Source organism: Marmota marmota, unplaced genomic scaffold (assembly GCF_001458135.2).
Source record: "Marmota marmota marmota unplaced genomic scaffold, marMar, whole genome shotgun sequence".
NCBI lineage: Eukaryota > Metazoa > Chordata > Mammalia > Rodentia > Sciuridae > Marmota > Marmota marmota.
Genome location: NW_026000241.1, coordinates 19079491 through 19106687, shown reverse-complemented (window position 1 = coordinate 19106687; position 27197 = coordinate 19079491). Strand labels below are relative to the sequence as shown.

The 27197-nt window shown below is 34.3% G+C and overlaps 1 protein-coding gene across 2 annotated transcripts in view; it reads left to right on the top strand.

Moving 5' to 3' along the window:
- LOC107145517 (programmed cell death 6 interacting protein) overlaps window positions 1-27197 on the top strand; it is a 75073-nt gene that overhangs the window by 14912 nt on the left and 32964 nt on the right. The window contains exons 3-9 of one of the 2 annotated variants that reach the window (XM_015489529.2): window positions 467-536; window positions 8684-8811; window positions 10152-10305; window positions 11370-11470; window positions 13716-13832; window positions 23787-24009; window positions 25690-25813. In XM_015489529.2, coding sequence (XP_015345015.1) covers window positions 467-536; window positions 8684-8811; window positions 10152-10305; window positions 11370-11470; window positions 13716-13832; window positions 23787-24009; window positions 25690-25813 — 917 coding nt within the window. Of the gene's footprint in view, window positions 1-466; window positions 537-8683; window positions 8812-10151; window positions 10306-11369; window positions 11471-13700; window positions 13833-23786; window positions 24010-25689; window positions 25814-27197 lie in introns of both variants that reach the window. The other variant, XM_048795069.1, reaches the window with a different exon arrangement.

Below are 27197 nucleotides of genomic sequence, written 5' to 3'. Positions count from 1 at the left end.
TGTTTATGAAGATGAATGATAGTGTTTATGATTACTGATATAGAATGACCATTTTGAAATAACCTAGTGCCAGTACTTTACTTTAAAGAAAATTATTGTCCAGAGGGGGAAAAGAAATTGGGTTGGTTATAAGGAGATAATGTTTTACACAGGTTGAACTTTTGTCCTTTTCTTCATTGTGGATTTTTCTTCAAAAGATACTTAAGAGCCAGGTGGATGGTGCACATCTCTAATTCCAGCAACTCAGGAGGCTAAGGCAGTAGGATTGCAAGTTCAAAACCAACCTCAGCAACCTACCAATGCCCTAAGCAACTTAGACCCTGTCCCCAAAACTAAAAAGGACTGGGAATGTGGCTCAGTGGTTAAGTGCCTCTGGGTTCAATCTCTGCTACCAAAGAAAGAGACTTAATATTTAATGAAATCCATGATGACAAAATAATTTTCTATCTTTTCCCATTCTGTCCAGATCTGTTTAACATTTACCTGGAAGGATGCTTTCGATAAAGGTTCACTTTTTGGAGGATCTGTAAAATTGGGTATGTAGTTTTAATAGAAATGATAGGAAACTTGTCCTAAACATTTTTGTATTGTTTTAGGCTTTTAAAATTGTCTCCTAATGACTCTTTGTTAAATACTAAAGTTTTTTACATGTCATTTTCTTCTAAACTTCAACTTTAAGTGCAATTTCATAATATTTGTAGAGCCTTTGCCTTGCCAGGCACTGTCCTAGTTATGAAAATGAATAAGATAGTTGTATTCAGTCTGACTGGGAAGATAGTTGATCATTCTGTATGTACTACCAATATATAATGCATATTGCATAGTGATGTTTTTGTCCATGAAAGACTGTATGTGTGATGGTAGTCCCATAAGATTATGCCACCTAGTGATGTTGTAGCTGTCTTAGTGGGTGTAAGTATGATGCTCATACAACAGTGAAATCATTTAATGAGTTATTTTTTCAGAATGTATCCTGTTGTTAAATGAGAAATGACTGTTTATCATCCTGTGTACAAATTGGGACCATAGATGAGGAAGAAGTTAATTTTACCTATTTAAAGCAACAATGTTTAAATTAGATCCTAAAGGATGAATTTGTTTTCCAGGTAAAAAATAATATTACAAGTACAACATCATAACCAAAGGTCAGAAGGTGAAGGCTTTTTGATCTGCCAGCTCAGGCAAGGTTTTGTCTCTGTGTCTTAATTTCCTCATCAGTGAAGTGAGGCTAATATTATTTATCTCATTGAGTTCTTATGTGGCTTAAAAGAATGAAAACATGCAGAGCCTTGGGACAGTGCTCAATAAATATTAGCTGCAATGAGTAATAAAAAATATAACACGATACATGCACACATCACATAATGTTTATATATATTTTGTACCACTGAGCTATATCTTTAGCTTCATCCCCAGAAAATGATATTTATAACCAAATATATATACCTAACATGGCATATGTATTTAGAAGTGCTTTGGTATATACTCATTGTATCAGATATAGTAAATACTGAGTATCTTAAAAGATATTATTATATACGCTCATATATTTACATATTGTATATTATATAACTATCTTAATGTAAGGTATCTATAAAGCATATACTTATATAGGTGAGGAGATGGAAATATGTAAAATAATATATATTATATGTAGTGCATACTGTAATAATTAAGGCTATTGCTCAAAACCATAAGGTGAATTGGGGATTATGAAGGATGAGAATATTGGAAAATAAATTATGAAGAATTGTAAACATTATAGTCCTGAATTGGTGGTACTTTACCCTATTGTTAATGTATTTATATATGTATGTATTATTATGTATTGTATATTGTATATATTATGTGTTGTTTACATTCATATGTATATTTTAATAACTTAATTTTATTTATTTTATATGTGGTGCTGAGGATAGAACCAAGTGCCTCACACATGCTAGGCAAGTGCTCTACCACTGAGCCACACTCCCAGCCCTCCCCTATTGTATATTAATAGCTCATGTTTATTGAGCATTTACTATACCCAGGCATTGTTGGAGGGGCTTACTTTATTATCATACTGAATTCCCCAATAGCTCAGTGAGGAAAAGCACTATTATTGCCAGTTTAGTAATTACAAAGATTGACTTTCTAAAGTCTTATTGGGTTGATGCTGAGATTTATAATTTGGTTTCACATATTGGTATTTATTCCCTTTATTAGACAGGTTGGATTTGAATTTTCTGTTATTTCTGGGTAGAAATTTCTCTTGCATTTGTAAACAATAGATTTAAAGCTCGAAAGAGATGTAGATTTGGGAACAGTTGTCATTAGGTGCTAATAATTTATCCCCTCTGGCAGATAATAGAAAAGTATGAAAGCCAGATCTAAGGAATTTGATCTTCAGGGAAATAAAGGAAGAGGTTCAGGGAATGAGGTTGAGAGAAAGCTTTCAGATATTGGAGGAACCAGTAAAGAATAGAGACAAGAAAGGGAATTCTGGAAGCATTTCAAAGGTGAAGTAGTTCAGTTGTTCCCAAACCTGATTGCATATTAGAATTGCTGGGGAATGTTAAAGAGACAAGGATATCTTGAAAGATGAAGATACAGATTGATGGATGTGATAGGAGATTTTAAGTTGGTGCACTGGATTTAGAGTTTTTGAATATATCTTGAGGTGACTCTGATGATCATCAAGGTTGAAGCATTAAGTTATTGTGGCAGAAGTAAGCGGGATTGGAGAAGTTACTGAATTTGGCAGAGAGAAAGGTTTTACTAGGAGCATGCTAAAGAAAGCCAAATTGCGTCAATTTGAGAGGTGGATAAGAGGTGAGGAAGTGAATACAGCAAATATGAGTTGCTCAGTTATGAAAAGTTGAAGGAAAGATCTAGGGACCAAGGGAGCATTATGCCGTAAGGGAGGCAAAGTGAAGAAAAGAAATTTTAGTGCTGTTGTGATTTAAGCAAATTGTTAGACTGAGAATAAGAGCAGATGACAGGAGACTAGGAGATTCTTGAGTAAGATAAGTTGAGTGATGAATCAAATTCCTAGAAGTGAAAAGCAAAAAAATTAAGAGCATAAATAAAGCAGGAAGTGGTTAATTAAGGCATTTCTAGTGGCAAGAATTGAAAATTAAATGTCTTTCAGTAATGTCTTGTTACCTATTATTAAAATCTTGCACAATTTTAGGACTGGGGTTGTAGCTCAGTGGTAGAGTGCTTGCCTAATGTGTGGGTTTGATTACTGGGTTTGATCCTCAGCACCACATAAGAAAATAAATAAAGTTATTGTGTCCATCTACAACTAAAAGTATTAAAAAACATTGTGCAGTTTTAGAAGACTAAACACAATAATGCAAATGTATATATTTGTTGACATTTAAAGCCATGGAATATTAAATAAAATGCCTGTTACAGATCAGAGTTGGTGCTTTGCACAACCTTGAATCCTCTGAGTTGGGCTGCTTGGATCATACTTCATATAGAATCCAGTGTGTGGGGCTGGGGATGTGGCTCAAGCGGTAGCGCGCTCGCCTGGCATGCGTGCGGCCCAGGTTCGATCCTCAGCACCACATACAGACAAAGATGTTGTGTCCGCCAAATACTAAAAAATAAATATTAAAATTCTTTCTCTCTCTCTCCCTCTTTCTCACTCTCTCTCACTCTTTCTTTAAAAAAAAAATAGAATCCAGTGTGATTCCTTCTCTTTGGACTTGTGCATTCCAGGCAATTCAAGTATGGTGTAGTATCCAGTTTGTGAAAAGTTGCATGTGAACGTATGTGTACCTGTTTGTGAAAATACTCTAAAATTAACTGGTTAACTCTAGGAGGTGGGGTTTTAAATTTATTTTAAACAATTGTTTAAATGTTAGAATATTTATAGGTAAGTTACCCATTTTGAAAAACTTAGTGAAAAAGGAGCAATTACATGAAAAATAAGAGTTGAATATTAAGAAAAAAATTGCTCTTTGAAGAAAGAAGTGCTAAATATTTACAAGAATACCTGGTTTAAGTTTAAATGTGATAGAAGAAATCATAAAGGAAAATATAATTATAATATAAATATAATTATAAGAACCAAAAAGTTCTCAAAATCTCTCAGACATGAGAAATTGTTAAAAAAAAAAAAAAAGAATTCAGCCTGGGATAATATGGGAATGTAGTAGACTGGCATATATATCTATATAAATAGTTTATTTTTATCTTTTGCTTGGAACATATTTCATTTATTTTTGAAGCCCTCCGATTTTCTGTCACATAGTAGACCAACCAGTTGCTTTTTATTTAAATCATGACTTTCTTTTATTGCTCTGTGTGACACTCTCACTCTCTCTTTCTCTCTCTCTCTCAGACAGACAGACACACACACACACACACACACACACACACACACACACATGGAACCTAAGGGTGACTTAACCACTGAGTTACATCTCTCTTCTTATTTTTTGTTTTGAGACAGGGTCTTGCTAAGTTGCAGAGCTGTTCTTGAACTTGGTGATCCTCCTGCCTTGTAGGAGGATCCAGTGTGGCTGAGATTAACAGGTGTGCGCCGTCTTGCTCAGCTGCTTTGTGTGTGTGTGTGTGTGTGTGTGTGTGTGTTTTAGAGGTTTTAATTGCTCTTCCACTGCCACACATTCTATGCTTTTATCATATTCCCCAAATTTTCCAAAATGTCCTAATGCTTTTTCGTATTTCTCCAGAGTTCCCTTTTCTTAAGAGATTCTTTTCATGGCCTTTTGTGTTTTCTTGCTTGAATTTGGACAGTTGGTTCTCCAAAGATATTGCATAGTTGTCTTCCTGAACTGTCACTGCTCCCCTAGGTTAAAACCATTGTTTTCTGCAAATTATGTCTTCTTCTTTTGCTTGGATATATTCCTAAGTAACTTTCCAAGAAAAGGTCAACTTTCTGAATCTCTTCTGGAAAATGTCTATATTCTGTCATTACATGAATTTGGTTTGAAATTCTGGCACTTAGACGCTTAGGTAAAAACAAGTCATCTTTGACTATGTTTCGCTTCATTCTTCACATCTAATTGATTCATCAGGAAAGGCTCAGATTTTACTTTAAAGTATATTCAAATTCCAGTCACTTCTTACCTACCATCTTTTTTCCCCCCAAATATTTATTTATTTATTTTTTAGTTGTAGGTGGACACAATACCTTTTATTTTATATTTCTGTGGTGCTGAGGATCGAACCTAGTGCCTCACATGCTAGGCAAGCGTTCTTCCTCTGAGCCCCAGCCCACCCTTCTCACTATTATTGTTGTCGTTCTGGCCTGAACCTCCGTCAGCTCTCATTTTGCTATAGCAGCTATTCTCCAGTCTGTTGAATCCCTGTGGTCTATTTCCCACATGTGGGCTGAGTGATTCTGTTAGAAACTGTCAACCTTTCACCTCACTCAGTAAAAGCTAAAGGTTTTATAGCATGAGTTTGCTCTTTTTTACCTTTTTTATGTCTTTGCTTTACCAAGTTGTTCCTTGTTCTCTCCTTTCTACCCATACTGAGCACAATATATAGTAGTCAAATTAATTTAAGTTATATTTCTTTTTCTTTTTGTCTTTTTTTAAAATTTTTATTGTTGGTTGTTCAAAACATTATATAGTTCTTGATATATCATATTTCACACTTTGATTCAAGTGGGTTATGAACTCCCATTTTTACCCCGTATACAGATTGCAGAATCACATCAGTTACACAACCATTGATTTACATATTGCCATACTAGTGTCTGTTGTATTCTGCTGCCTTTCCTATCCTCTACTATCCCCCCAAGTTATATTTCTTTAGAACTTGAAGGCATTGTTCCTTGCTTTTTGTTATCCAGAGTTGTTGTTGAAAAGTTTTGTAGGTGGTCTGTTTCTTTTCTTTTGGGAAGATTTTTACAGTTTTCCTTTTGTTCTTTGTGTTTAGAATCTCATTAAAGTTTTGAGTGTGGCACTTATCGTTGGCTCTTTTAGTTGAAATACTAGTATTTTTCTTAAGCTCTGGGAAATTTTCTTTGATCATTTTCCCTTTTATTCACCCACTTTTCTCTTTGGAATGCTTTATTAATTGTGTGTTGGTTATTTGAGTTATTCACTCATAATTCATATATTCTTAATTTCTTTAATTTTCTACTTTTTTGGAAACTCACCAGATATTACTTTCTAATACTTTTGAAAACATTTAAGTAATCAAGTTTTTAATTTCTAGGCACCTTTTATTAGCCACTGACTTTTAAAAAATAAGATCTTGCCACTGTGGTGCACACCTGTAATCCCAGCAGCTTAGGAGGCTGAGGTAGGAGGATTGCAAATTCAAAACCAGCCTCAGCAACTTAGTGAGGCCCTAAGGAACTTGAGGGGACCCTGTCTCTATATTATATATATATAAAAGGGCTGAGGATGTGGCTCAGTGGTTACACATCCCTGGGTTCAATCCCAGGTACCAAAAAAAAAAAAATCTTGTTCTATGGAAATACTGTTCTTTGGAACTCTTTAAGGATGTTAATTGCAGTCTTTGGAATATTACCTTTTATTACTAGAATTATCTTTGTTTATGCTGGGCTCAGTTTTTCAGTTACTTTAATCTTCTGTTTCTCTGTAGGTTTTCATATGATTCTATAGTCACGTTATACTAGATTTTTCATGTACGTATTTATGAAAGTACGTTGGAGTAGTTGGTATGTATGACTGCCAAATTTTTCAGTGAGGAGGATAGAATTGGTTTGGAATCAAGTTGAAAACTGGCCATTATTAAATGAGAGGTTACTAAGAGATTGTAACAAGAAGGGATTTACTGATTTACTTTATGACAACACTCTGTAGCATAAAAAAACAACTGTAGTGTTGTTTGTTTGGGTTCTTCTAGATGGTTTGTCTAGTGATTTTTGTAAGACGCTTTCTGATTATTTTGCCTGGCAGTGAATGCCTGGCATGTGATGCAAGACCTTAAATATGCTGTTAATGAATTCTACAGGTCATAGAGAGCTACTGCAGATTCTTTTTCTAAAAATTATTTTTAATTATGATAAAATACACATAATGTACCATCTAAACCATTTAAATAGGTGTAGTTAAGTTATATTAAGGATATTCGCATTATTTTGCACTATTACCACCACCTGTTTCTAGAACTTTTTCATCTTATAAACTGAAACTCTGTACCCATTAAATAATAAATTCCCATTCTTCCCTCCCAACTAGCCCCTGGTAATCACTATTCTGCTTTCTTCCTTTGTATTTTAGTACAGTAGGTACCTTATAAAAGTAAAATTAAATGAAATTTATTATGCTGATCATTAAGTGTACAGTTCAGTAGTGTTAGGTATAGCCACATTGTTGTGAAACAGATCTTCAGAACCTTTTTATCTTGCAAATCTGAAATGCTGCATACATTTAAACAACAGCTTCCTATCCCCTCCCTGGTAACTACATCTACTTTCTGTTTCTGTGCGTTAGTAGTTAGAAAACTACTCTGAGAACTTCATATAAGTGGAGTTGTACAATATTTGTCTTTTTGTGAATGACTGATTTTACTTTGCATAATATAATGTCTTCCAGAGTCATCCATTTTGTGGTATTTGATTTCCTTATTTTAAAGGAATAATATTTAATTGCATGTGTATACTGCATTTTGTTCATTTGTCAGTCAGTGTTCACTTGGGTTTCTTTTACCTTTTGACTATGAACAAGGGTGTGCAAATATGTGTTTGAGACTCTGCTTTCAGTTCTTTTGAGCATGTACCTAAAAATGGAATTTCTGGATCATATGGTAGTTCTATTAAGATTTTTTTTTTCTTTTTCTGGTATTTACAATTGAACCTAGGGGTATTTTACCACTGAGCTACATCCTCAACACTTTTTACTTTTCATTTTGAGACGGGTTTTACTAAATTGCCAAGGTTGACTTTCGTTTTGTGATCATCCTCCTGCCTCAGATTTCTGAATAGCTGGGATTACAGGCATGCTTTAATCTGTCTGGCTTTAATTTTTTGATGTTCCACCATACTGTTTTTCACAGTAGTTACAGCATTTTGCATTCCCACCAGCAGCTATGCTAATGGATAGGAGGTATATGGGTTCTTGATCAGAGTTGTATTTCAGCCAAAGAAATCTGCTAACTCTCTGAGAAATGTGTTGACATGAAAGAGTGAGGAATGGAAGGCCAGCTAGGAGGTGCTTGCATTGACTCCACTTTGTAGTAATGAAGAACTGGTTTAAATGTGGTGGGAGGATATAATTTTGTGAGAGGATGGAAAAATGGAAGAATCTGTTTGGATTTAAAAAGTTAGGTGAGAATTAACATCGAGAATGATTCTTACATTTTGAACCTGACTATAATAAAAATGTGGAAGTAAAAGGAAGGAAAGAATAATTTATTGATCTTTTGATTTTTTTAATATTTATTTTTTAGTTGTAGGTAGACACAACCCCTTTATTTTATTTTTATGTGGTGCTGAGGATCGAACCCATGCCTCATGCATGCTAGACTCTACCTCTGAGCCACAACCCCAGCCCACCTTTTGAGTTTTTGATGATGGGCGTATTTTTGTGGAAATAAGTGCTTAGCAGGTCAGCTTGAAATAGGTTAGAAAACAGGTCTGGAATTTTTTTCTTGTGAGAGCTACAATAGAGGTAATAGTATTTTGCTTTGAAACATTAATTTCCTTTAGAAAAAAAAAACTGATACATTTTTCTTTCTTAATTTTTTACAGCTCTTGCAAGCTTAGGATATGAAAAGAGCTGTGTGTTGTTCAATTGTGCAGCCTTAGCTAGCCAGATTGCAGCAGAACAGAACCTGGATAATGATGAAGGATTGAAAATCGCTGCTAAGCATTACCAGGTATGCAGAAAAGTAGTTAACTACATAAAAGTTGCATTAAATTGAAAATAATTTACATTTAAATTTATAGATGCTTCTTTGTAAACAGGTGTTTTCTTGAAAAGTACTGCACTTTTTAAATGATTTGATTCTTGTTATTGAAATTCTTAGTTAAAACATTATAGACCAGTTTTATTTTTCCCCACTATTGTATACCCAGGACCTAGCACAGTGCCTGGCACGTAATAGAGGCTCAGTAAATATTGACTGAACAGAAATGATTAAGTGTATGGAGTGAAATCCATTAAATAAGTGACATCATTTAAAACATTTGTATATTAGTTTTGTATGTTTTCTTAGAGTGAAACACCTGCATTTTCACTGGTGTCATGATAATTAGATTTTGGCAAGAAAATAGAAGTTTAATTCTGAGACTTGTGGAGAGGTTATATTTAAATGTGGTCAGACATGGAATGGCTATACCTATATTTTAGGTTATAATCAATGATGGAAAAAGAACTTAGCTCCTTGTCTAGGCCACTTGCTAGCCAGAAGCCATTATGTGCCTGTAGGAGAGCTCTTTCACCATTCTAGACCTCTAGTTCCTCATCTGGGTATGATAGAATGTGATTCTGTTGGTTTTCTAAATAAGGCCAGCTGATTAATCCTTGAAGATATTCAATTTTTATAATATTTTATGATTAACTATAATGTGATATTCATTTTAATACAGTTAATTTTGAGTTATCTTTGGGAAGCCTACATATCTAACTTACCTTTAAATTCTAGACTGACTGGTTTCTTTTTCTCAATATAATTTATTTTGTAAAAGCAAAAGTTATTTTAGTATCAACCTCAACAAGATAGAATCAGGATAAAAATTTAAAAGGGGAACACCTCACTAGGGAGCTCTGAAGGCCAAACAAAGATGATTGATAGTGGATAGTAAAGCTATTCCTTATAGGACTAGACATACATGCTGGTCTTACTTGAAAGGTGAATTTGGGACCAAGAGAAGAGCATTACATTGCTGAAACATTTTAATAATGTTGTAGTCCCTCCCTCTTTTCTTAGGTTGTTTCAAAGAACTATATCTAAAAGTAAGCCTAATCAGTTTTTGTCAGTAATTTATTTTTTTCCTTGGAATTTACTTTTATTTTTTGTTAAATTATTTGTTACTCTAGAGTTTTGGAAATACATCTGTATTGTCTTTGAGTCAGAAGTTTTAGATTAGTCTTGCACAGTATAGTAACTGTTCACTGAGTTAACATTTGGAATATGTTTTGTGTATCACAGTAGAAAATTACATCTTGTTGATTTCCTATGGATTTGAAAGAAATTTATTTTCCTTCCCTATCTAGTTTGCTAGTGGTGCCTTTTTACATATTAAAGAGACGGTTTTATCTGCCTTAAATCGAGAGCCCACCGTGGACATATCTCCAGATACTGTTGGGACCCTCAGCCTTATTATGCTGGCACAAGCCCAAGAAGTTTTTTTTTTAAAAGCTACAAGAGGTAATTGCAAATTTTCTTTCATTTTGTTGGCATATGAAAAGAAGTGATAGGCTTTTAAATTTATAAGGTGATAGAAGATGTTCTGTATAGGCTTTCTTTTTTTGAACTTGGTGCATGGATTATTAAAATTTTCATCTCTTCCTCTTTTGAACCTTTACTACAAGAGTGTAGGCTGCGTTTGAAGGCTATTATTTTAAAACACTGAATTTTGGAGTAATACATATGTTTATTTGTAATATGTCAAACATTCAAATGTTTTTTGGGTACTTGTTGTGTGCCATCATTGTCCTAATCTCTAGATTATTAGCAGACAAATAAGGCTTCTTTTTGTAAGAATCTTACATTTTAGTGTGCGGGGAGATAATAAGAAATTAAGTAGTCAAGGTAATTTCGGAGGAAATAAGAGTGGATGATGTGATAGTGGCACGTGGCCTGACTCTGTGATAGGGACGTAAGGCAAGTCATGCTAATTTTAGATCTCTTCATCAAGAAGGGTGTCTTTGAGGAGGTCCTGTTTAAATTAGACTTAAGTGACCAGAAAAAGCCATCTAGGCAAAGTCCTTTGTGAATAAAAGAATAAGAATAATTCTTGTAAGACATATGTATTTGGTATGAGAGATTGGTTCAATATTTAAGTGTAGAGAAATTGAAAATGAGAGCAATTATCATGTGGAAGAGATATGAACTAGAATAATTTTCTTTTTAAGTAAAAGCTTATTCTGAGATAGAATTCATATATTCCAAACTCACCCTTTTGAGCTTTACAGTTCATTGTTTTTTAGTATATTCAAAGATTATTGAAACTTTGACACTATTTTACTTTAGATTATTATCACCCCAAAAGGGAACACTTCTTTTTCCCTTTGTTCCAGTTGTTGGCAATCATTAAACTGTTTTTAGTCTTTGGATTTGCCTGTAGAATAATTAAGTTTCATGCAGAAGATGTAATTTCATCACTGAGGAGATATTTATATATATATATATGTATAAACTAGGCACTGAGTCATCTATTAGATTCTCTCATTTATTGTAATTATAACTGTCAGTTTAATATTTTATTCCAGATAAAATGAAAGATGCCATCATAGCTAAATTGGCTAATCAGGCTGCAGATTATTTTGGTGATGCTTTCAAACAGTGTCAGTACAAAGATACTCTCCCTAAGGTCAGTTACTGTTTTTATAATCACTTGGTTATTTTGCATGTGGAAATAATTTTGTGTACAAGCAGCAAGTTGAAAATTACATATTATAAAGAAATGAGAAATTTTAATAGGAGCATTTGAAGACTGTATTTATAGAATTTTTTTTTTTTTTGAATTTAAGATGCATGAATAATTTTGTATTTAGGGGGTGCCTTTGTCTTTATTCTTTACTAAACTTGTTTTTCCAAGCTAAAACTCTTTCTGGAAAACTTTGACCATCTATCTTCAGTGATTTTTATCAACTCAAGGCATTGTGTCATTATGAATCATTGGTAATTTGGTGCTAGCATGAATACTTGAGCATGTTGATTATTCACATTTTTAATTATTGTCCTGTTTTCTTAGAGATGAGTCTAAAGCGCAAAAACAGACATAAAGGAAAAAAAGGAAAAGAAAACATAACAAATTCATCTGATACTTTGATTAGAATTAAGTTTTGCCAGCAGGTATAGAAAATTGGGCTGCTAATGGACAGCTAAAGAAAAGCAACCATCTAAACCACATAACACAGGAAGTATTATGTTTTAATGTAAACTTTTTTGAAATGGCAATTTAAAAGACTATTCAGAGATGATCATTTGTAAATGATAAAGCTGATAACAAAGTGTTGGAATAGTTAAAAAAGAAAACTTTAAAATTGAGTGAATTATGTTTCAACTACTTCATAAATATTTAAGGATTAGTTTCATCTCTGTGGTAGCAGATGATATTTGTTAATGAATTTTTAAGTCATATTCAGAATCTTAGTAAATTATATTAGAGAGCTTTGGGGTAAGCTTAAAATTCACATAAGTGTATCAACAGTACCCAATAGTCAGAAAACAAGTAATAAGGAATTAAGATGAATATTCCTGGGAATTTAAAATACACCAAGAGCCTAGTAGAAATTTGCCCAGGACTCTTGGGTATTAGTAGATTAACTCTTAAAAGAGAATTGGGATCTCCTCTCACCTTTTTTTCATCTGAAAGACCTCATGTTCAGCTGCACAGTGTACCGTTACATCCTGTTGGGCCATTAGTTCAGTCCTGTCACGGAGAGAAGAATGTCACCTACAAAGACTTGGAAACTACTTCTGCAGCATTCCTGGTATTCCTTGAAAATCTCCCGTTTAAGTACCAAGTTTTACTCCAGCCTTACCTTGAGTACTGACTGGCATGAATACAGTTTGAGATTTAGATGTCTTTAATTTTTACTTTTTCTAATAAAGCTCATAAGGTATTTTCATATTCTAGTTATAAAACTGGAATATCTGCAAGTAGTGATCCAGGAAGCTAGGAAATTATTCACTGGGAGACAGGAAAACATTCAAGGTAGTAATTCAGTTTTTGATTCTCTTATATTTTTGTCTAGACAGTGATTGTCTAGTATATTTCTTGGATTTTTTTATATCATGTACTTCCTAAAAGCAATGAAATTGCAAGTTAGGATTTGGTTGTTTGGAGGAGCCTCTACCAATATTATGGCTTTGCTGGGTCATGTCTTTAGATTTTTTAAAATTGATTTTGACTGGAATTACTTTAAAAACAAGGGCAAAGTAACACCACTTTATCATTAGTCATTAACTTAGTGTATTTGTATGTCTGTGATGTGTTTTTTATATGGTACTGATATGTTAGTGTTTGTGTACCACTAAATCATTTTATATGTCTAAAATAATCTATTAAGAAGTCTCTTAGCATATGAATTTAAGTGAGAACTTACTTTACTGTCTTTTGTCTTTTAAACATGATGAAACAGTCAGCTATAGAACAGTTTCATTAGTATATGTGAGTAATGGTGATTTAGTCAACTCCAAGGGCTGGGTAAGGGCTTATAATAAAGCTTCTAAAGCCCTGTGCTTGGTATTCTTCTGTGACTATACATTCTACTTCTTTTTCTAATGCATGCTCTCCTTTCTTCCTTGTAAACACAATGCTGACTTCATGGCTCAAAGAGAATTGTAAAAACCTAAATTGGCTTTGGTTAACACTTAAAATAAAGAACCAACAGTAATTTTAATTGGAAGAAAAAAATTGAATTTATAGCCTTCAGTCCTTGCAAATTCATGTGGTCTTCTCTGTTTATACCTCATGACTAACCTGTCTCTAAACCATTAATGGGGTGATGCTAATTTCTGTCTCCTTTTCCTTTTTCTTCCTGCATCCCGTGTTGTCTGTGATGGTTTGTTTGGTTGGACTTTCCCCTGGTCAGTATTTTTATTTCCAGGAGGTGTTCCCTGTCTTGGCTGCAAAACACTGTATCATGCAGGCCAACGCTGAGTACCACCAGTCTATCTTGGCTAAACAGCAGAAGAAATTTGGGGAAGAGATTGCAAGGTTACAGGTGAGTTTCTTGGTGATAGATAAAACTCCATTGTCCTTTTTTTTTTTTTTTTCCTAGTGAGACTTCCAGGTTTACTTATTAAATTTTCCCATTCATTGCCTCTATCAGAGATAAGTGATTGTTTCTGTTGTCAGGCTTTACCTACTGCATGTTTTTTGATGTGGTCAGAATGTTTTTTGCATGGCATATTTTGCCCAAAAAATTCATATGAAATTTGCCTTCAATTCTTTTATTTACCCATATTTCTTTCTTTCTTTTTTTTTAAAGAGAGAGAGAGAAAGAGAAATTTTTTAATATTTATTTAGTTATCGGCAGATACAACATCTTTGTTTTTGTATGTGGTGCTGAGGTTCGAACCCGAGTCGAATGCATGCCAGGCGAGTGTGCTACCGCTAGAGCCACATCCCCAGCCCCTACCCATATTTCTTAATTATTTTTAAAAATATATGTATTTTGTCGATGGACCTTTAATTAATTAATTAATATGTAGTGCTGAGAATTGAACTCATACCTCACACATACTAGGTGAGCACTCTACCATTGAGTCACAACCCTAGACCTGCATGTTTATTTTAATGCAAAAATAGTCTAAATTGATTATAGTGCTTCAGGAAGATGTGTAGGACATAACTTGTGGCCTAGCCTTGGTCTAAACTGGAGCATGTAATTCCAAAGCTTGAGAACAGTGTTATACACACATATACAAATCTTGTAAACAGCGGAGTACCTTCATGGCAATTGTATCCATAGTGTTGGCATTAGAGTTGCCAGAAACTTGCAGTGACATCTGGGGCCACTTTGTAGCAGGGGCAAGAGCTATATAAATGAATTGTTTATGTTTCGTGTTTTTGTAAATGGAAAATATAGGATTGTTAGGGGAATTCTAATATTGATTGGATATTAGAAGATACTATGGAACTGATGTTCAAATTACTCTTAAGAAGATAAACCCATACTGATAAAACCGATAAACCCAGATTTTTAAATGTGTCTGATTTTTTTAGGGATTCACTCTCATTATAATAACTTATTTTCTTACATAAAACCGCTTCTGAGCAAAGAATTTCTGTTGGAAGGATCCCCCCAAAGGCTAGCATATTTAAGTTATTAGAAGTTTAATTTCTTTTTTTTCCCTGAGAATTCTAGGATTATTAAATTTAAAGGGTTGGGGTTCTATAAACTAGTCAGAGAAGATGTGTTTTGAAATGTTAACCTAATTTTTAAATACTGTAAAAAGGAAAATGTCAAATTTGTACAGTGAAATAAAATGAAGACATTTCTCGGTTGTAGATACAGAGTTTATAACTTAAGTTTTACAGCTTTAGTTATAGGTCAAATGTTAACACAGACTGTTAACACCAGTCCCTGGCAGTTCCTTATTCTAGTAGGCATAGAATATTTAAAAAATCAATTTGAGGGCTGGGGTTGTGGCTCAGCGATAGGGTACTCACCTAGAACGTGGTAGGCCATGGGTTCGATCCTCAGCACCACATAAAAATAAACAAAAGTATTGTGTCCAACTACAACTAAAAATAAAATATTAAAAAAAATCAATTTGAACTCACAAATAGGCAAACAGAACAAAGAAAGGTGAGCAACAAAACATATTTTCTGTATCTTCTTACTTTGTGGAGTACTGAATGATCCTGACAGATTATTAGATGGTTAAACCATTAAACCAAGTTTCTAGTCATTGCTACTAACAAAGGGGAGTAACCTATTCATTGTGTCCAAGCCAGAAACAAAAACAAAGCCACAGCCAGGAAAATCAAAACAATAAGTAAAGTGGTAGTAAAGGTAAAATTGCTGTTTTGAATTACTTCTTGAACCCAGAATGGTTGTATCTGGGCTTAATACAGCTCATGAATTGTACCCCTTAGATAATGCAGTTTATTTGGCATTATTTGAAGGTTCTCTTTTCTTGGTAGAATTTTCAAGCTACCAATGTATAATTTTCAAAAAGATATAAAAACATATAGATATAAAGATATATAAACAAGATTCCTTAAGATTATTTATATAAACATATAGATATAAAGATATATAAACAAGATTCCTTAAAATTATTTATATGTCGGATTTATTTAACTCATTAATGAGGGATTTAGCAAGATGACAAATTTGATTTCATATAGATAATACTTTTTTATTAGTGAAAATAATAAACTACAGATATTAAGGAGATTGTCCTTTTTTAGGTGATCTAGACTGAGGTGTTTTGGGATGAGGGGTCATGACATCTGAACTTTAGTTTCATATGACTGCAGAAAAAGAAAAAAGTTCATGAATATGCACATACATATGGAAAAGTAAGAGATAAGACAAATATGGCAAAATGGTAACAATATCTGAATCTAGATAAAGGGCATATTGTTATTTGTTATTCTGTTCTTTAAATTTTTTATGGGCTTGACATTGTTTAAAATCAAAATTGAGAAAAACTAGGTATATATAAAGGCATCCACTTCAACCGTAGCCCTTTTCCTTTGTCCTGTTCCCTTTTTTACCACTACCCCGTGGGTAATTTTCATTAGTTTCTTATTTAATCTTTTCAGTATTTTTTGTTTGAAATAGAAGCAAATATTTCTGGCATCTCTTCTGTATGAATTAGTATCCCATATGAAGGTCCCACTCTAATGACCTCATTTAGTTATAGCTCAAAGGCCCCATTTACAAATAGTGTACGTTAAAGATGGGGCCTTCGATATAGGAATTTTGGGTAATGTAGTTCAGTCTATAGCAGCAGGTATATGTTAAATTCCTAGGAATAGGATTGCTGATATCAAAGTACAAATACATCTGTAATATGTATATTGTGTTCAAATCATTGATTCACTGACGTTTATCCTCATGTATGATATATGAATTCAGTTTTTCTCTTTTTTATTAACGGCTACCTAATTGTCCTCAAACCATTTGTTATAATGACTTCCTTCACCTCATTGATTTTGAGATTCTCACTTTATCACATATTAAACCTACCACATATATTTAAATTTATTTCTGAATTTTTCATTCTGTTTCATTGGCTCAGATTCATACCATTTTAGTTATTTATACTTATGTGTTAGGTATTTTCATCTTTCATTTTTTAAAATTTCCTGTTTTTGTTGCCTGAGTTTTTTGGAATTATTTTACCTTTTTATGTAAATTATTTATTGTGGGAAATTTCAAACATATAAATATAAACCATTAAATATCCATTACGTAGCTTCAATAACTGTCGGTATTTGCTGTTTTGTGTTTCATCTATTTCATCTCCCCACTCTTATCTTTTTGTGATATTTTATAGCTATGTCACATACATTTTACCTGTAAGCACCTTAATATGTATCTGTAATAGCTGAAGATCAAAAAAATTGAAACCACAGTACAATGCCATTTTCTAGCAAAATTAATGATGTCATGGAAGAAGAGTGTTTCTGAAGTGGGGTCCCTGAGTTCTCTGAGAGAAGGGGGAACTTGACTCAGGACCATCAGGATTCTTGGCATTTAATTCAGCATTAAAGAATTTCAGCATGTGCCCATCAAAGGCATAGACAGAATTTTATTTAGGAAGTGAATACATATTCAAGGAAGAATGGAGGCAGTTTTAAGAGAGAAATACTGGGCTGTGGTTGTGGCTCAGAGGTAGAGCACTTGCCTAGCATATGGGAGGCACTGGGTTCGATCCTCAGCACCACATAAAAATAAAATGAAGATACTGTGTCCACCTAACTAAAGTAAATAAATAAATATTAAAAAAAGGAGAGAAGTACATTAGGGATAAAGCAAGGAATATGTATTCAAGGGGAATGTAGGCCATCTTGAGAGTGAGAGACATGGTTCGGGGGTTCCTGGCTCTTCTTTTAAAGGAAACTTGGTGAGGGGTAGATAGGAAGGTATGTAGGAATTGTATCAGTCCAGTGATCTCAAGATAGTATGTTTAATCTATCCTTATCCTTATATGGTCTTCTTCATCTGATCAGTAGATGGTGCTGGGAAATCCCTTAGATAATAAGTTCCTGAAGATATCATCTTTCTCTTTGCTTAATTTATTTATTTGGGAGTTAATTAACATTGTGCAGGTAGATTTACAGATTTTCCAGGAATTTTAGGAGTACTAGGCCTGCAAAGGAGACTGGCTTAGGGAGTGACATGCTTGGAAAGGTATGTGAAACTTTTGAATTAAAATCTTATTTACTTTTCCTTCTTTTATGTCTTCTTTTTACCTATTTTTATTCTCTCCTACTTCAATGTTAATATATTAATTATATTCACAATTCGATATTATTCCAATCTAGTTTAGTGTTCCTTGATTGTTTTTCTTATGGGGTCTTGGCTTATTCAAATCAGGATTCATACAGAGGCCTCAGATTGCATTTAATTGATACATCTCTTAGAACTAATTTGTAGTAGCCTTCTCTCAACTGCATGTTGATTTTTTTTTTGTACTAGTGATTGAACTTGGGGCATTTACTACCTAGCCACATCCCCAGCCCTATTTTATCTGTCGATCTGTCTGTGGTACTGGAGATTGAACCCAGGGATGCTTAACCACTAAGCCACATCCCTAGCCCCTTTTTATATTTTATTTAGAGACAGGGCCTCACTGAGTTGCTTGGGGCCTAAGTTGCTGAGGCTGACTTTGAACTCGCAATCCTCCTGCCTTTACCTCCTGAGGTGCTCGGGTGCCTGGCTTTATTTTTTATTTTGAGACAGGATCTCACTAAGTTGCTTAGTACCTGGCTAAGTTGCTGGGGCTGGCTTCATATATTGGATCCTTCTGCCTCAGTCTCCGAAGCTGCTGGGATTACAGGCATGTGCTTATGTATTTCTTATTATATGATTTTTGTGATGTCTCTTCTGCCTTTTGCTCCTTATGTAAATGTTTTCAGTCTTTCTTTCTTAAAGGAATTTGTATTTTTGTTCACTTCCTTCCCTGATTTCTGTCAGTTCCCATTTCACATTTTCTTACTATCCATCACCCACTGTTGTCAGGGCCATATGGTCCTCTGTTCATACTTTGTGTTCTTTTAGTACTGTGATTGCATCCTTAAGTCCTTAAGCCTATTTTAGTTTTTTAGCATACTGTTTTCATCTATTTTGTGGCAATGTTTGGTGAGTTTTCATTATGTATTTGAAAATTATGCTTTTCATGTTCATCCTTTTCTGTGGTTGGTTTTTGTGTTCAAGTAGATGAGTTAGTTACCTTTGTGTTTGAAGGATATTGATTTAGAGGAGGTTCCTGGGTTGGGAATGGACCTGGGTATTTTTCCAGGCGTCATTGTGGAAAGGCTCTCTCTGTAGCCCTGCTTCTCTGGTCCTAAAAACCTGGCCTTTTATGTACCTGTGCTTCCTACTGCTTCTACTTTTTATTTATTTACTTCTACTATTTATATGTGCTTCCTGTGCATCTTCTTTTAAGTTTGTATTTTGTTGGCATTTTCTCAGTGCTCACTGCCTTTTCTTCTCCCTTCTTTGCTTTTCAGTCTTTCCTATTTTCTACTTTCCCTAGCAATCCTGTTCTTTTGATTAATCTGCCTCTTGCTCCTAGTAACTCTCTTGGCTTGATGTCCCTCAGCATCCCATTTTTTCCGTGACCTCCTGGTTGCTTTTCATAAGTTGGCAGTTGTTTTTTTATTTTCTCACTGTTTTCAGATTTGGTTAAAGTAATTTGTTCTTAGGTAGTGCAAATTTATAATATGATTTAAGTTTGTGCAGTTTCCTATTTTTCAGTTACACTGATGATACAGATTTTATTTTGTTTATCTTTATTTCTTTACAGTTTCATATTGATCTTACATATGTCCAAAATTTGTTATTGTATATTTTGTATTTTTGTTGCTAGTGGCAGTGGATCTGTTTCTTCTGCTACTTATTCAATTGATGATTATTTACGTGTATTTGTTATATTGATTTTTAAAATATTTTTGTTTTCTTTTTTAGTTGTAGATGGAAACAATGCCTTTCTTTCTTTCTTTTCTTGTGCTGGGGATCAAACCTAGTGCTTCACACATGATAGGCAAGTGCTCTACCACTGAACCACAACCCCTGCCCTGTTATATTAATTTTGTATCTAAGCTAACTTCCTCATTATTTAGAATTCAGTTGATTTTTCAAAGTTTTTTTGTATATAAATATGTCACTTGTAAATAATATATATTTTTTCGTGTTCTAAATTATATACCACTGATCACACTGTTGTTTTGACATGTTTGTGGTTGTAATGATACTGATAATTTTCATTTGCTCTAGGGATGTTATATTTTTCTACTAAGCATAATATCAACTTTGGGGTTAAGATTTTTATTATATTAAGGAACCACATATTTCTATTTTACTGAGATTAAAAAAATAATAAGGATATAGTGCTAGTCAGCTTTCTGTTAAAAATATGTGAGAGAATCAGCTTTATAAACAGAAAAGTTTTACTTTGGCTTACAGTTTTGGAGGTTTCAGCACATGATTTGTGGACCCTGTTGCAGCATATGAGGCAGCATATGGTGGCAGCACACGGCAAAACCTTTGATTGGGATGTGAGTAGAGGAAGATAAGGGGTCTGCATTCCATTATTCCCTTCAAAGACATGCCCCTAATGACTAGAAGATCTCCCGCTTTACCTCTTAAAGTTTCTACTACTTCCCTGTAGGATTATGGGCTGGGGATCAAGCCTTTAACCTGCCGCAGTCTGGCTGGGCACAAAATCACGAGCCACCACACAGCTTGTAGATTCAAACAGCAACTCTTTATTCCCGAACTCACACCAGCCGTCTACAATCACGTCTACAATCACGTTCTGGGGAAATCCACGTTCTCTGCCCAAAATCCACCCCCACTGGGCTTCTGTCTCCCCAAAAAAACTATCTGAATCCCGTGAGAACTCAAGGGGAACTCAGGCAGCAGGATAGGCCCTATTCCCAGCAGGAATACCCTTAAACCTGGAACCACCCTAAACCGGGACGCCCTAAACCCGAATCATCCTAAACCGGGAACACCCTAAACCCGGATCCGCCTTGGTCCTTGAGCAAGGTCACCTACATGCAATGTCACTGCAAAATGTCCTATTTCCACGAGTCCTTCCACTAAGCAACATGGGGTACGCTGGCAAGGAAATTGTCATACCTACTTGGCTAATGGCTCCCAGCATTAACCCATGGGGACATTTATCCAAATTATAGCAAATATTGAATATATGCAAACACTTTTTTCAACATCCTATGGAGATATTTGATTTTTAATTTAAGTTCATTGCTCTAGAGAATGGAATAAGTAGATTGCTAGTATGAAATCTACTAGCCCATTTTTGTATTCTTGTGATTTTGGCATTTTAGATTTGCTCTGTCTCCTTATCTGATTGTTTTACATAGCTGTTTTTTTTTTTTTTTTAAATGTGTTAAAGTATTATATATTCTCTGATTGTGGAGCCCAGGGTACTTCATGTCTGCAAAATCAAACTCATTAATTGTGTTGTTCAACTCTTGTATGATCTTAAATATTTTTTATGTACTTGGTCCAGCTGTTGCTGAGAAAGGAGTTTAGAATTTTACTTTGACATGGATAGATCTAGCAATGTCTTATTATAATTACTAATGTAGTGCTGGGTGCTGTAGCGCATATGTGTAATCCCAGTAACCTGGGAGGCTGAGATAGGAGGATTTTAAGTTTGAGGTCAGCCTCAGCAGCTTAGCAAGACCCTCAAAAACTTATTGAGACCCTGTCTCAAAACAGACAAACAAAAAGCAAAATAAAAAATGGAAAGGGCTGTTGTGAATTGTGCTGCTTTAAACATTGATGTGGCTGTGTCCCTGTTGTATGCTGTTTTTAAGTCCTTTGGTTATAGATCGAGGAGAGGGACAGCTGGGTCCAATGGTGTTTCCATTCCCAATTTTCCAAGAAATCTCCATACTGCTTTCCATATTGGCTGCACCAATTTGCAGTCCCACCAACAGTGTATGAGTACCTTTTCCCTTACATCCTCGCCAATACTTACTGTTTGTATGCATAATAGCTGCTATTCTGACTGGAGTGAGATGAAATCATAGAGTGGTTTTAATTTGCATTTCTCTAATTGCTAAAGATGATGAACATTTTTTCATGTATTTGTTGATTGATTGTACATCATCTTCTGAGAAATGTCTCTTCAGGTCCTTGGCCCATTTATTGATTGGGTTACTTATTTTTTGGTGTTTAGCTTTTTGAGTTCTTTATATACCCTAGAGATTATTGCTTTATCTAAGGTGTGAGGGGTAAAGATTTGCTCCAAAGATGTGGGCTTTCTATTCACCTCACAGATTGTTTCTTTTGCTGAGAAGAAACCAACCTAGATGCCCTTCAATAGATGAATGGATAAAAAAAAGTGGCATATATACACAATGGAATATTACTCAGCAGTAAAAGAGAATAAAATCATATGATTTGCAGGTAAATGGATGGAGTTAGAGAAGATAATGCTAAGTGAAGTTAGCCAATCCCCCAAAAAACAAATGCTCAACGTTTTCTTTGATATAAGGAGGCTGATTCATAGTGGTATAGGGAGAGGAATAGATGAACTCTAGATAGGGCAGAGGGGTTGGAAGGGAAGGGGCATGGGGCAATTAATGATGGTGGAATGTGATGATCATTATTATCCAAAGTACAGGTATGAAGAGACAAATTGGTGTGAATATACTATGTATACAACCAGAGATATGAAAATTTGTGTTCTATATATGTAATAAGAATTGTAATGCATTCTGTTATCATATATAAATAAAAAAATAGAAAGGGCTGGTTATGTAGCTCAGTGGTAAAGCTTAAATCCCCTGTTACCCCCCACCCTTAAAAAAATTGCTTATGGGGTTGGGGATGTGGCTCAAGTGGTAGTGCGCTCGCCTGGCATGCGTGCGGCCCGGGTTCGATCCTCAGCACCACATACAAAAAACAAAGATGTTGTGTCCGCCGAAAACTAAAAAATAAATATTAAAAAAATTCTCTCTCTCTCTCTCTCTTTCAAAAAAAAATTGCTTATATAGTGAGAGGTTTTTACATGCAAAATTTAAGAAGTTTTGTATCTGTCTGGCAAATTGGCAAATATTAAAACATGTGCTGAATTTATCTCTTTTTGTGTTTTTGGCTTTACTGTCTATTTTACCTGACATTGCTACATTTTTGCCACCTAAATAATATAGTTTGAGCCTTAAATTTGTGTGAGACATTTATTCATCTTAAAAAGAAAAGGCCAAACCTTTTTTATTAAAAATATTTTTTATTGTATTTACTTTTTTTTTTTTATGTGGTGTTGAGTATTGAATTCAGTTGCCTCATGCATGCAAGGCAAGCGCTGTACCACTGAGCTACAACCCCAACCCAAGGCCAAACCTTTTTTAAAAATTGCTTTCTTATTGATGTTGAAATGACACAGTATTTTTCTGTGTTTCTGTTTAAATTTTTCCTGATTTCTCCTTTTATTGAGAGTTCCTTCCTTCATGTGAGGGGCTGTGATGGAGGTGAATCTCACACTTGTATGGTTTCAAGATTCATGTCTTAGGTTTCTGTGAGGGGTATTAGTACAATTTACGTGTGAATTCTTTGGGTTCATAGACATAATTCAACACCCAGCCTTTCTCAATGTCAGTTTATCTTGATTGACCATTGGATTTCTTTTACTACCTTGGTAATTTACCCATGTGTGTAAAGGGGATTTTTAGTATATATTATTCTTCAATTTTTGGGTATTTGGTGATGGGAGAATTTCCAGGTTATTCTGTTACCCATAATGCTGGAAATGTAAAGCCCTCAAATTAAAGTTTTTATTTTAAACCAATGCTAGGCATGGTAACGGTCCAATTATTATGTTGTGTGCATTTAAGAATATGTAACAATGAATCCTGCTATTAAGTACAGTTAAAATGAACCAATTAAGAAATGGAAAAAATAAATCAATGCTACGTAGAGAAAGAAAATGTTTCTTTTTTTGGTCATTTTTCTTTTTAGCATGCAGCGGAATTGATTAAGACAGTGGCATCTCGCTATGATGAATATGTCAACGTAAAGGATTTTTCTGACAAAATCAGCCGTGCCCTTACTGCAGCAAAGAAGGATAATGACTTCATTTATCATGATCGTGTTCCAGACCTTAAAGATCTAGATCCTATTGGCAAAGCCACACTTGTGAAATCTACCCCAGTCAATGTACCCATCAGCCAGAAGTTTACTGGTATGTTTGATACTCATGTGCACATTAATCTTTCTCATCTTTTCTCCAGTTTAATCTGTATTATTTTTAACTAAAAATCACACAGTTGCTCTAGTATTTTGATATATTTGCATGCATATTGTTTGAAGTGAATGTGAGAATAAAAATTAAGTATTGTATCTTTAGTCGTTTTTTTTTTTCCTCCCAGGTGGTACTAGAGTCGAACCCAGGGGAGCTCTTCTTAACACTGAGCTACATCCCCAGTGGGCCCCCCTGTCCTTTAAAAATATTTTCTTAGTTGTATATGGACACAATACTTTTATTTTATTTTTATTTGGTGCCGAGAATCAAACCCAGTGCCTTCTACAAGCGAGGCAAGCACTCTACCGCTGAGCTACACCCCCAATCCCTCCCCACCCCCAGCCCTTTGTATTTTTCATTTTGAAACAGGGTCTTGGTAAGTTGCTAAGGCTGGCCTCAAACTTGTTATCCTCCTGCTTCAGCCTCCAGAGTAGCTGGGATTGCAGGGTGTGCTGCACTATGCCTAGCTTTAATGGCATTTTAAGATGGAAAATAAATGTTAAAGCATGCATAAAATATACAACAGTCAGAAAGCTTGAAACTATTTGAATGATTAAGATTTTAAACAAGCACTTAAAAAGTAAACAGATAAAAATAAACATGTAATTTTTTTTTTTTAATGGTACTGGGAATTGAATCCAGGGACTCACACATGCTAGGCAAATGCTGTACTCTTAAATTGCATCCCCAGCAGACATAGTTATTTCTTAAAATGTAGATTTATGGAATCATATTTGTGTTAGATAAATAAATGTTATAATATCTTTGTTTATCATTAATATATGTAATATGTATTTGATGGATCTAGCTGAGATCCCAGAGATAATATTCTAAGTTCCTGAGAAAGAGTTATTATTTTAGCAAATACAAAATATTTGCCCTATGCCAGGGACTCAAGGATTTTATAAAGATTAGTTCATTTATTTCTCAGAATAGACCCATGAGATGGGTACTATTAATATCTCCATTTTACCAGTAAGGATACTGATGGACAGAGTTTTCATTTCCCCAAGGTCACATGGCGAGGAAGTGGTGGAGCTGGAATTGAACCTGGCACTGTGGCTTGCACAATTTAATCCATAAATGAGCAATGTTAACCAAAGATCTTTCTTACTCAATGACAACGCATCTCAAAAGTTAAATAAAATAGAGTTCAAGAAGGAAAGCTTTGTGGGTTAGGGATGTAGCTCAGCATGTGTGAGGCCTAGCATGTTTGAGGCCTGGAGTTTGATCTCTAGCAACATTAAAAAAAAAAAAAAACTTTCATTATTGCCACTGATCTTGTATATAGTGATCTAAAAATTCTCATGGGGTTGGGGTTGTGGCTCAGTGGCAGAGCGCTTGCCTTGCATATGTGAGGCACTGGGTTCGATACGCAGCACCACATAAAAATGAATAAACAAAATAAAGATATTGCATCATCTGTAACTAAAAGATATTAAAAAATTTTTTAATCATTATACTTCTAGTATTTATTTACTTATTTATTTAACTACTGAGCTACATCTGCAATCCATGATTTAGTTTTGACCTTTAAATGTTTCTAAACTGTATGAATATTAGAAAGAAGTTTGAATTTTTTTGCTAAAATTTTGTTGAAATGTCCATTTATAATTTTAGATCTGTTTGAGAAGATGGTTCCTGTGTCAGTGCAACAGTCTTTGGCTGCGTTTAATCAGAGGAAAGCTGATTTAGTTAATAGATCAATTGCTCAAATGAGAGAAGCCACCACCTTGGCAAATGGGTAGGTAGAGCTTAACTTTTATAAATTAGCCTCTAAAGTTTCCCATGGTGGTTCTTTGAATAAATAGTTTATGAACATATAGTTTTTCTGAACTTGGAACAAAATGTCAAAGTCTATATGATTCAGCAGATGTAGATAAACACATACTTATACACACACACACACACTCTCACTCTCTCACACATATACACACACACACACAATCTATAAGACTTCTTGCAGACATTGTTTTAAGCCCTAGCAAATAAATTATAGTTAGAAGAAATTTAATTATAGATATGAGGTGAGAACATTTGACTCCTTGCTTGCATTTTAAGAAAGATTTATTTGAGGGTAATGGGAAGTAGCAGTGAACTCTGTGATATATGGTACATTAAGTATTCTAAACCAATTGTTGTTTCTGGTGGATTAAAGACAAAATAATTCATTTATTAAAAAAATTTAGGTATAAAATCAAGAAGATAATATACCATGATTAAGTGGGTTTCATCCTAGGGATGTAAGGTTGATTCAGCATGTGCAAATCAATAAATGTTATTCACCTCTTAAATATATTTAAGAACAAGAATCATTTGACCATCTCAACAGATGGATAAAAGACTTTTGCTAAAATCCAGCATCCATTTTTGTTAAAAATGGTGGAGAAGCTAGGGATAAAAGGAAATTACCTCAACTTTATAAAGGCTATATATGACAAACCCAGAGACAAGATCATACTGAATGGAGAAAAACTGAAAGCATTTCTCTAAAATGAGGAACAAAGATGTCCCCTCTCACCATTCTGTTCAATACAGTTCTTGAAACACTAGCTATAGCAATCAGGCAAGAGAAGGAAACTAAAAGGATACCAAATAGGAAAAGAAGTCAGACTATCTTTGTTTCCTGATGACATGATCCTATATCTAGAAGACCCAAAAAACTACTCCAGGAAACTTCTAGAGCTGATCCACAAATTCAACAAATAGCAGGATACAAGATCGTCACTCATAAATCAATAACTTTCTTTTCCTCCATCAGTGATTCTGATGAGAAGGAAATTTTGAAAACCATTTCATTCACAGTAACCTAAAAAACAGAACAAAACAAAATAAAAACTTAAAAAACCAAAACCAACAAAATAATTGAAGTTGATCTAACCAAGGAGGTTAAAGTTCTCTTCAATGAAAATTATAGAACACTTATGAAAGAAATTGAAGAACTTAGAAGATGGAAAGACCTCCCATATTGTTGGATAGGCAGAATTAGTATTGTCAAAATGACCATATACCAAAAGCAATATGTAGATTCACTGTAGTCCCCATCAGATTATCGATAACATTCTTTACAGAATTAGGAAAAACAGTGCTTAAATTCATTCGGAAGAATCAGAGACCCAGAATAGCCA